This window comes from Salarias fasciatus, chromosome 2 (assembly GCF_902148845.1).
Source record: "Salarias fasciatus chromosome 2, fSalaFa1.1, whole genome shotgun sequence".
Classification (NCBI taxonomy): Eukaryota; Metazoa; Chordata; class Actinopteri; order Blenniiformes; family Blenniidae; genus Salarias; species Salarias fasciatus.
Window position 1 is genome coordinate 5,879,567 of NC_043746.1, and position 11,960 is coordinate 5,891,526.

General features: G+C 45.9%; 1 protein-coding gene across 1 annotated transcript; it reads left to right on the forward strand.

Moving 5' to 3' along the window:
* The first annotated feature begins 4,953 nt into the window (after positions 1–4,953).
* Positions 4,954–6,286, forward strand: LOC115399631 (DNA damage-inducible transcript 4-like protein). The gene is made up of 2 exons (XM_030107148.1): positions 4,954–5,186; positions 5,606–6,286. The coding sequence occupies exons 1-2, from the start codon at positions 5,033–5,035 to the stop codon at positions 6,037–6,039; spliced, it is 588 nt and encodes a 195-aa protein (XP_029963008.1). The 5' UTR covers positions 4,954–5,032; the 3' UTR covers positions 6,040–6,286.
* The last annotated feature ends 5,674 nt before the right edge of the window (positions 6,287–11,960 follow it).

Consider the following 11,960-nt stretch of genomic DNA (forward strand, 5'->3'; position numbering starts at 1 on the left):
GGGTCAGACGGATGTTTTGCATAAAAGCGCAGAGGGAGCAGTCACAAGACAGCTGGCAGCCGGCCTGTTTATCCGCATTTCACATGCAGGCTCAAGTCATAACAGAAGTGACGGCGCTGCTGCTGAAACGGCTGCGCCGGGTTGCATCAGCTCGGTTCACAGCCGCGGCGCTTTCTTTATGGCAGGAGGTGAGGAAGAGGAGGAAGATGCGCTCTTCATCGGCACATCTAAACCTTCTGCTGCAAAACAGAGAGATTTCTAAAGAACTGTTGCATTCTGCATGTTTTCCCAAACTGTTCCTGCTCAGAGGTTTTCATGGCAGCGTCGCTGTTTTCTCCACTCGGTGTTTCGTTGCGTCCAAAACTCTAAGGAAATGCACTCTTACACAAAAATAATCAATGTTTTCTTTGAAGTTTTTACAATTTGCTTGGTGGTTTGGTGGCCGGATTGGAGCCTTCAGCTGACCGGTTTTGGCCCCACAGGCCTTATGTTTGACATTAATATGTTACAAGAAATCAACAAAAAGTGACACATTTTAGAGGTCGCAGCTCATTTTTTGTTAGTAAATTGACATAAAAAGTCTACTAAACACAAAATATCCTGTTAACTGTGTGAAAATTACATAAACTATGAGTAGATGATGTTGTTCCCTTCAAAAGATACAAAACAAGACTTTGCTTTTTACTTTTATGTTTTTACAAAATCAAGATAAGCTTGTTGGTTTTAATATCATCTTTAAAGTTCACAAGTTTGTTCATGAAATGTATTTTACAGGTATTCATAAATACATCTGACTTATTTTTTCTCACTTTTAAAAATCTAAAAATCTCAATTATGAGTGAAATCAATCAGTTAGATTAAATCAGACATATTACAAATTAATCAGCTTCTTTTTTAATACGTGGACTTTAAGATTTAAAGAAAACAGGTCAGTATCTGTTATCGTTGGACAGGATAAAGCTTTATCTCTCCTGCTGGGCAACTTCTGCTTCTTGCTTCGTTGAAGCGTTTCTCCGATCGACCTCCATCTCTATCTGCCTGCAGATCAATGTTTATAGGAAATCTTTGACCTGTGCTGCTGCAGACTGCGGAGAGACCGCTCACATGCTGACCACACGTGTTTCAGCGAAGGATCCAGGATCTGGAAACACAGAGCAGCTTTTCTTCCTGGGATGAAACACGTGGAATCACTTCATCTTTTCATTTCTCTGCAGACTGTTGATCCGTCCAAAGCTACAGAATAACTGCCATTTAACAGCTGCTTCTGCAAGAATCATCAATGATTTGAAAACATGTTTCAACATCGACTGCACGCTATTTATTTTAGAATCAATCTTTACAGAGTCCAAAGCGTTCAGAGTCAATATCTGATCCTCATCGCAGCGAGGATGATAAGATTATCTGCTCTCTTTGTTTGATAAGGCTTTTTTAAAAAAAAAACCAAAAAACAACACGCCCTGCGGGCTGCAGACACGCGGCTTTTAATAGCGGCCACAGAGATAACAAGTCCGACCAGTTCCTCTGCATGAAGGAGAAAAACAAGTGCAGAGCCGAGCAGCTGACTTCAGCTGACAGGAGGCCTGAGCAGGAGGGAGCCTGCAGACCTGCGCTGGTCTTACTAACTGCTCATACACTGAATTAATACTCCATTACAAGTAAAACCTTGTGTTTCTGCGTGCTTTTTGTTTTTCCAGGTTCACCACAGTCGGTCGTCATGTTTGTTTTGGCACAAACAGTAAAAGTAAATCAAGATTACATGGAGTTCATTTCCTTTTGGTAATTTGTTTTCAAAGCAAAACTTACGGTGGCGGCCACCGTAAAAACTAAATGTGAATCAATAACTTTCTCTGCTAAAACAACAAATTAATCGGCTACGGAAACAGAGATGAAAAGATTTTCATTTTAACTTCAATTGGAGCTTTTTCTGCACTCAAAACAGAGAAAAAGTTCCAACGTGTAAAGTTTCATAAACTGTATTTGTATTTTTTTATATTTAAGTTAAATCTCTGAAGATTTAAACAGAAAAGCTTGAAATACTTCAGTTGAAGTATAAAAACTTTAAATAAAAGGGCATGTTAACATGTTACTGTAAGTTTGCGGACGGTAGTATTCAGTTTGTCTTTACAATGCACCAGTAAACTAAAATGACATATTAGAAAATATCAAAAACACTGTCATTACAGCAGAGCCCCTCATTTCACAACCTCCACCACGCTCACACACGGCTGCACTCAGGCTCCAGCTTTACCTCACCACAATGAGTCATTTAGGAAGGACGGATCTCTTCTGTGACCATTCAAACATTTCTATTCTATTCTAACTCGCGAGATGTGCTGTAATTATTAATCACTGTTGAGATCCAATAGAAAACCAAACTCTTCCATTTACAATCTTTCAGTCAGATTTATTGAACTGTTCTATGATTTAGTTCAGTCTTCATTAGACTTTATTTAATCCATTACATCATTTGACTTTCATTTCTTTGTTCTTGTCATGATATCTGCTAAATAATTAATAATTAAACTGGAACTCACACACACACACACACACACACACACACACACACACACACACACACACACACACACGCACACAGTGAAATTCCCCTGCTGTGTTGCAGAAAAACACTTCCCCCTTGGCGGCCGGCCGGCCGGTGTGACATCATCGGCTCCTCTGAACGTGATTGGCTGGCGGGAGTGACGTGACGCAGAGAGAAGATTTCCCCAGTAGGTGAGTCAGGTGTGAGACACACACTGCCCTCCCACCCAGTGTCTCCCCTCACATCACGTCAGACCAGGACAGGGACGCTTTTTGTTTTTTTCCTAATGAAAGGAGGGCAGCAGGAGAACAAACCCTGCTGGAGATGTTAAAATGAAACATTAAATATCAGATTCATCACTTCAGCAACACTGTGCTCCTGAATTAAATGGACTAAAGAGACAATATAACATCCTCGTAGTGTTTTAATGTGTTCAACAGTAACAGTCCAGATAAATCTCCATATTGCTTTGCAGCTGGGTGGAGAGGCTCGGTGCAGCTCTGTGGACACACGTCCTGTCCGGAGCTCCACCAGGTGTGTGTGTTTCAGACCAGGCTCGTCACCTGTGAGTAAGGCGGGGGTCATGCCTCGCTGTCTAGACTTGTTGCTCACAGAATAATCGTCACAGGAGCCTGGTGTTCAGGTTCAGATCATTCGAGATCGTCCAGATTATTCCATGATGCATGCAGTGCAGACCGGCTCTCCTAACTCAAACAACCGGCCTCTCCTCAGCGGCGGAGGTCTGCTGCCGCGGCTCGTCCAGCCTCTGCATGAGTCACAGCCTGGTAGATTTCCAGTGGCCACTATATCCTTCTTGTTTGCACAGAAATACTTTAATTAAGTCTAATATCTGACGGAATATTCCTTGAGAGGTGAAAGGTTTTTATGGGATGATGAATGCTGGTTTAAGTCAGTTTTAAGGACTGAGTTTTCTGGCAGACGGTGAAATGTGAATCTCCTTGTAAAGCAAGCAAAACTGGCACCTATACATCAAGCAAATTAACCCTGTTAAACACAAAGAAACTTTATGCTGAACTGAAACTGTGCCTGTAGACAAATGTGACCCGCAGAGAAACGACCTGACGGACTGATGACGACAAACCAGCGACTAACTACCCAACCGCTCGTCTGTTCCCCTCAGCGACGGAGCACTTCTCACAGGAGCGGTTCTGAAAAAACACCCAGAAATCAAAGTGCAGCCGTGCAATGCAAACCTCAGAGGCTGAGTATCGTCGAGACGATGGCGCTGCCCCGTTTATTGTCTGGGTGGATGTTCTGGCAGGCGGTACGGTAAGTATTGTGATACCGATCATATTTACGATAGCTGCTGCTCCATGAGGACAAAAGAGAACGGGCCGGCCTTTAACCCCTTTAGAGTTCACTCACTGAAGTAGCACATATAAACAGCACAACTATACGCTATTTATAAAATCTAGTGTGTAAAGTGTAAAATTGACCAAAGTCACACTGTATTTCACAACTTTGTGGTTGTGGGTTTTCATCGGAAACCTTCACAACCCTGCTGTCATTTTCATCAGAAAAATAAAGTGTTCTGGAACTCTAACCACATAATGTACTGTATAAAGGCTCGGGCAAATCCTGAGTCCTGGTGGACTTAAGGTGGAATGCTTTAGCCATCACATTTTCTTTTATACTGGATTTCCTTTTAATTAAATGTGTGTTGTTACATAAACAGCAAAACGAGGAAATAACAAGACAGTAGAATAATGGTGCACAGCAGAACATGATGCCAAATAATCAACAGTCCAAAGTTTATCAAAGCTTGGACTGACTCCAGATGGTGACAGTCATTTTCCACAGCGGTAATCCCCGAGTCCCTGGGGTCGGTGGGTTCTGAGTTTTCAGATTTGAAATTTCACCTTTTGTTTCATAAATATTCACAATTTGTGAACACTCTTGGCATTTATTGTATCTTGGAAAACATGTTTGTATTAAACTCAGTGAAATGCTTATCATACTGATTTTTATCTTTCTGATTGAAAATCATGTTTTCAACACTACAGCATGGGCCAGAAATTTGATTTTATGATTTCTGACAAACATTTTAAATAATTCACCGGTATTTTTACAATTCCTGACCCACATCACTATTAATATTCCACAAAAATCACAATAAATAGCAGAAAGGTAAAACTGCTCCGTTGAAGGAGCTTTCAGTGGAGCACGTGCAGTGAAAGGTGTTTTCCCTGCGCAGGCCCGCGGCCCCTCATCCGTGCAGCATAAAGACCGGCTTGTTTTTCTCCGGTGTAATCTCACCTGTGTAATCCGCGGCCGGATTGCGCGAGCCTCCTGGCACGTTCACGAACGCTCCCCTTGGCCCCGCCCACACGCAGCTGACGCAACCGCCGGCCGCCGCGCTATAAAAGCTGCGGTCCGCGTCCGCAGCCGCCCGCCACTGCTAACCTGTTACATGGAGAAGACACGACACAGACGCTCGGAGGAGAGACCGGAGCTTCGCGGACAGGAATCGGGATGGTGTATACCACGGCTCTGCTCTTCGGAAACGGAGTGCTGTCGGAGGAAGAGATGATCGGGAGGTACCTGTCCCGGCGGCCGGTCCCCGGGACGAGCTCCGCCCGGCGGGGGAGCGTCGAGAGCTGCGAGGAGAGCGACAGCAGCCCGCACTGTGAGTCCCTTTAAAAAGTTAACCTCTCCGGTCTGTGAGCGATGAGAACGAGCTAAGGACGTAACCAGGGACTAGCTGCGAATCAGCCGAATCACATTTCATCAGTTAATAATTTTAAAACATCATATTAATGCGCAGTGATTGTAGTGAGTGTAAAGATAAAGTTGGGACCGGAACTATTTAACCTGGCGGAGTGGTACGGTATCAGCGTCTGATGCAACTGACTGAGGTCTTGAATCAGCTGATCTCCTGCTGAGCTGTTCACGGTTTCTGCTGATGGGTCTCAGCTCTGACACACTTTAACAGGAAGTCGGTTCAATAAATTACTTATTAGATGATGATAAAAAGGTCTGTTAATTCAGTGTTTTTTTTTTTTTTTTTTTTTACATTTTCTAACACCTCTCTTGCCCTTTTTCCAGTTGCTGATCTGGAACCTGAACTCCGGCTGCTCCAGCAGGATGTGACCCGGCAGATCGAGCGCTGCCTGACGGAGGCCAAGGCCTCCACCCTGCACTGCCGGGCGCTGCTGCTGCCCCGTCACATGACCACCAGGGTCGGCGTGGACGTGGTGCGAGCCTCGGCCGACGAGCCCTGCGGCCTCCGGGGCGCCTCCGTCCACATCTACGTGGAGAGGAAAGACGGCCTGGAGCCCGCGGGCAGCTTCATCCCCGATCCCTCCGTCAACTCCACATTCGAACTGTCCGTGATCTTCAAGGCGGATAAAGACGACGGCTGGCCGCCGCTCAAGCACATCTTCGACGGCAGCAAAGAGCTGAAGCTGAGACCGGAGTACCGGCTGGTCAAGAGGAAACTCTACTCCTCTGCCAGTCCTGTCATTCACGATTTTAACTAAACTCAAAGCTGAAGGTGCACTACTGTCTGGAGAGCCTGTTATATTGTAACTCTCAGGAAGTGGATTGTTTTTCTATGAATGAGTAACTTAGAGTAGCTTGGTCTTCCACTGTTGTGAACATTACCACAGTATTTTGCACAGAATTGTTGGTGTGTGTGTGAACTGTTGTTTGCTCTGGGACTGGGCGGGTCTCACTCCTGAAGTGTGCTGTTTATTTATGTCACTGTAAAATAAATATTTTCTAAGATTTCAGTGTTCTGTGTGAATACATGCATCCTGTGACATTTTTATGAAGTGCAGCCGTTTCCTCTCGCTGGGGGTGGGACGCTGATACTTGCACCTGTAGGGTGCTCGTTACTGATTTCCATTAGGCAATAACTTGTGACCTTATTTGCACACAGCCTATTGTCTTTCCATGCTGCCTCAAGAAGCATGAGAGTTGGAGACCAAGTAACTGTACTGATAACTTAAGATTAAATTAAGATAATGTAGCACTGATGTCCTGGAAATGCAACCTTTAACTTTAAAGAACTCCATGCCCATTCTTACTATTCGGAGAACTTTCTGAAAGGTGCAGGAGTCAAAGCATTGTGCCAGTAAAACTACTTTTCTATTATTGCCCTGATGTTTAAAGGGAACTACGGACGGCACTTGAACTATAAATAAAATGTGTAGTAGGGCAGTGGTGATCAACAGCATGTATTGCAGGGTTCCTACATATTTGCCATTTCAAAATTCCATACTTTTTCCATACCCAAATTTCCAGACTTTTCGCCAAAAACATCAAATAATTTGTGACATTTTAGTAAGCATAGTGCTCCGCGGAAGGATATACCGGCGCACAGCGGCTGAGTCTACGGCTGCTACTGCTGTGCTCGGGTATATCCTTCCGCGGAGCTCTGCCATACGCAGATCTGTGTGGATCACAACGTTATTTTAATGGATTGAAAAGAAAACACGTCTTTTAAAATGTTTTATAACCATTCGGATTTACTTCGTGTGCTAATACGCCGTCCCCTGGACCACTGGAAGGAGGATTTTGTCCACTTTCGTCAGTCCGGCTCCGATTTCTATTGACTTCCAGCAACTGAGCTAAGCTAACTACGATGCTAACAGCTGGGAACCAGCCACAAAAAAGGTATTTCTGAGCTTGTCTAACTTTGTCAATGATAGGGAAAGGGTGTGGGTCCAAAATCTTTGGAGTATTCCTTTAAGGGGGCATTTATCCAGCAGCTTTGTCACAGCTGTGACAAGGAACTCCTTGGTTTCCATCCTGAGCTGTTTCTTCCCCATCATGTGGCTCAGCACTGCCGCCTCCCCCATGTTGGAGATGTCGAAGGACTTCATGCAAAGTCTGCATTTTGCTTTTCTTGTCTGCCCGGAATCCTTTGCCAACCAGCCTTTGTATTTGGGATTTTTTAGCCACTCCTCTGTAGGGCTGGGAACGTTAGATATTTTTCGGGATACTTTTTCGATACCTCACGTATGGTACCAGTTCCTGAACAGTACTTTTTTCGGTACCTGCCTTCACGGCGCACAGACAACACCATGACTGCATTTGCACTTCATGCCACTCGGTGTGCTGTTTGCATGTTCAACCTTATTTTACACAGACACCACAGAGGAAGAAGGGCTGCAGGCTCTCTGTGAGGCTCTCTGCATGTTGTTAGAAAGAGTGTGAGCCGGTGAGACGTGGTCACATGTTCAATGATGGATGCACCATTTTTTTCAGTAAAAGAGAAGAACTGAACCATAATTTCCGCGCATGTTTATTGACCACGCAGCCACTTTAAGAACCGAAACTGATACCCGTACGCACATCTCTTGTTCAGTACCGGTATATACTGGAGTTTTTCGGTCAGTACCACTGAGGTACCGTTAAACGGTACCCAGCCCTACTCCTCTGAAAATTTACATCTTCCCATTTTAGCTCGCTCATGAGCAGTAGCTGGCTCACCTGCCCTATTTCTTCTTCTGTTGGTTTTGCTTGGTGGTTGGCATCCATAGATATCATATAAGAAGTAGATGCCTTAAGGCCTCAGTATGCTTCCCCGCCACAGCGACGTCGTTCCTACGCCGGCAACCCTACGCTGCTACTGAACATATCTTGCTTCTGCGTCAAGGGAACACCCTCCTCTGCAGTTTCACCACCAAGTCGCTAGGCAGTCACAATAATGCAGCTTCCGTAGCTCCGGCTTTTACCTAGACATAGATCTATAGACATAGATATCTAGACACGCTGCACTTACCGAACATATATCTGCATATCTGACATATCTGGTGACACCGGGCTGTGGTGGAGGAGAGGCTGAGCGGACCGTGATGAAATATTGGTGAAACTAATGAGCTTTTGGACAATTAAAGCCATTTTAGGAGCGGCTCTACACATAGCCCTGTCTGCTAACAGTGCTAACACGGCCAGAGTTGGGTATGTAACGACAAGTAACCAGCGTTACAAGTAGTTAAATTACTGTTGATGGGAACGAGTAGTGTAACGGCACTACTCCCTCTAAATTGGTAGTTAAACTAGCGTTACAAATGAAACGCTACGATCGTTACTTTTACAATGACTGCAAATAGAGCAACCAAAATATTATTTAAGCGGAGTTTTTTTATTACCACCAGTAGATGAACGGCGGCCATGCGAGCAACTGCTCGCTCTCTCTTCCGGGTCAGGGCTGATGGAACCATCAAAGTAAAACTGGTTGCCTTATATAAATGTGTGCCCCACTGACACACTGCACTCCCTCCTACTGTAAATGCCCCTTTTAAATGAATACTCCGAAGATCAGGGACCCACGCCCTTTCCCTAACATTAACAAAGTTAGACAAGCTCAGAAATCCCTGTGTCTCTGGCTCCCAGCTGTTAGCATCGCAGTAGCTTAGCTTGAAGCTTAGCTGGAAGTCAGTCAGAGCCGGACTACGCAAATGGACAAAATGCTCCTTCCAGTGGTCCAGGGGACGGCGTGTTAGCACGTGAAGTAAATCCCAATGGTGATAAAACATTTTAAAAGACGCGTTTTCTTTTCAATCTGTTAAAAAAACGTTTTGATTCACAGACCTGTGCATGGCAGCGCTCCGCGGAGAGAGATGAGGGAGCACAGCTCCGGAGCTCTATGCAGTAACGAGTAGTGTAACTTCATTACTATTTCCATGGAGTAATCAAGTAGTGTAAGGCACTACTTTTTTCAAAAGTAACTAGTAACGGGTAACTCTTTACTTTTTTGAGTAACGGACCCCAAGTCTGAACACGGCTAACAGTACAGGGATGTGCGCCGCTCAATTTTGGATCTAAATTTCTCCCGAAGCAGTGTTCGGATCAGAAAAGCATTCGGGGAGAGTTCTACTTCATTCTATAAACAACACGAAAGCGGACCAATCACAGCCCTCGACGTTCACGTCACCACGCGTCGCCTCGACGCGAAGTCAGAATTTTTGGCAGGCGCACGTCAAGCCCTAGCGTAGGACCAACGTAGGGCGCGGCGCAGACGTCGTACGAACGACGTCGCGGTGACGGGGAAGCATACTGAGGCCTTCAAGGCGGAGTCAACAACGTCGTTCACTGGCGGCCATCTTTGGACAGTGGGCCACTCCGGGGCGCTCTGTGTAATCTAAGGGAAGGTGAGTGATTTACACTAAAATACTCAACTCATTGAATTCTTGACAGATTTAGAGACGGTTTGATTTATTACTAACTTATTACTAACGTTATGTTGCTATGATTCAGACTAAATGTTAAAATCACAACTTTTCTTTTTGCATACAGTTAAATATCTACTTGTCTGACGTTTCTAACAAACCAAGTCATTTGAAAATTGAACAAAAATTGAGCAATCACCAGCTATTTCAAAGTTGACGCTCAATTGACAATAAAGGGTAACTCCGGTTTTTTGACACCTGGACCTTATTTCTAGGTGAGTCATGCTCATGTACTCACTCAGACAGACATGGTGCAGCTCGGAGTCCTTCACAAGTTATTTAGATCCACCCGATTTAGCGGGGGCCACGGCAAGGGAGCTTCAGTGGGACATCATCTCTGCAAAGTCGCTCATTTCGGCTATATTCCTTCATCCATCGCCAGTGTTATCATAAAGTCAGCTCGTCTACCGTCTTCAGGTGGGTCAGCTGACAGTTTTCACTAACTTAGCCACAATTAGCTCGGATGGGAACGTTGGAGCTCCTCTCCCCAGCAGAGAGGCACTGAGTCGGCCTTGCTGTCACGGCGCCCGGGCGTCTGACTCGCCGGGAGGCTGCATAAAGTCAGCTCAGCTACCACCACGGTCGGACGGCCAGGGGCGGCTGGCGCGTGGATCCGGCCGCCCGCCTGCGGAGCCCGACCGGGCCTGAAGGCTGGACCGCTGGGTTGGGGGAACCGTCCGCCACGGTGGCGGCGCTGGGCGCCGTGCAGTGCGGGGGGGCCCGTGGCGGCCCCGGGTTGCCTTTCGATCCGGGGTTGGATGCTCAATGCTCTGCTGTGCTTCGCTCTTCTCTGACAACGTGCTAACTTAGCCACAATTAGCTCGGATGCTGGAGCCTCTCCCGTCAGCGCTCCTCGCCCGGCTTGGAGACCTCCAGAGACTCTCGGTGAGGACAGACTTCCAGGAGCGCCCCGCAGCCCACGGGCAGTGCGCCTCTGCTGGGCTAACTTAGCCACAATTAGCTCGGATGGGAACGTCGCGGAGCTGCTCTCCCCAGCAGAGAGGCACTTTGAGTCGGCCTCGGCTGTCACGGTGCCCGGGTGTCCGACTCGCCGGGAGGCTGCAGCCCCCCGCCCGGCACGGCAGCGACTCAGAGTGCCTTTCTGCTGTCGAGAGGAGCTCCAACGTTCCCATCCGAGCTAACTGTGGCTAAGTAAGCGAAAACTGTCAGCTGACCCACCTGAAGACGGTAGACGAGCTGACTTTATGATAACACTGGCGATGGATGAAGGAATATAGCCGAAATGAGCGATTTTGCAGAGAGGATGTCCCACTGAAGCTCCCCTGCCGTGGCCCCCGCTAAATCGGGTGGATCTAAATAACTTCTGGACTCCGAGCTGCACCATGTCTGCCTGAGTGAGTATATGCGCATGACACACCTATAAATAAGGTCCAGGTGTCAAAAAACTGGAGATGCCCTTTAATGTGATGAGTGAGTGAGTGGCCCTGTCCCAAGATGGCCGCCATGTGACGACGTTAGTCCCCACTGGGTTACAACGCGCATGAGCCATGTAGGGTTTGTATATATATCTATGTTGGCATCCAGTTTACAGGAGCATTGCTGCCAGCCTGCCACCTACCGGACCGGAGTGTAATGTCAGCTGAGAAATCTGCCCAAATGTTTTCCAGGACCGTAACCGTCTGTGTGCTCTCACACAAACATTTTTAGCTGCTGCCAACAGATTGATGCATTTCTCTTTTTTCTATATTCTTTTTCTTTCCTTTTTTTGGTTTTTGTTTTTGTTTTTTGTTTTTTAGAAAATATAACAATGATAGAAGTCTTGGAAACATGAATATTTTTCCATACAATAGTTTCAATTTTCCATACTTTTCCAGATCTGGAAAATTCTAAAATCAAATTCCATACTTTTCCATACTTTCCATACTGCGTAGGAACCCTGGTATTGTGTTCAGACGTTCATGAGAAATGTCTCCCATTCAGACATTTTAAGGAAGAATTGGTGAAATGTGTGGTCAGCCTGGTGCTTTTCAACACCCCTTCTGGATATGACTCAGCAAGGTGTTACGACTAAGTTTTGAAATACCTTCCAGCATTTTAGTAAATGCCCTATAACAAGAAATTTCCATCTGGATCCACAGAACATGTGAGGTGATTCTTCGGATGTTTTCCTGCTGATTCTTCCGAGTTTGAAGAGAACCAGTGTTACAATGAAATCTGCTCATCTGCTAAAAATTGTGGTCCACTGAGCCGGTGATCAACAA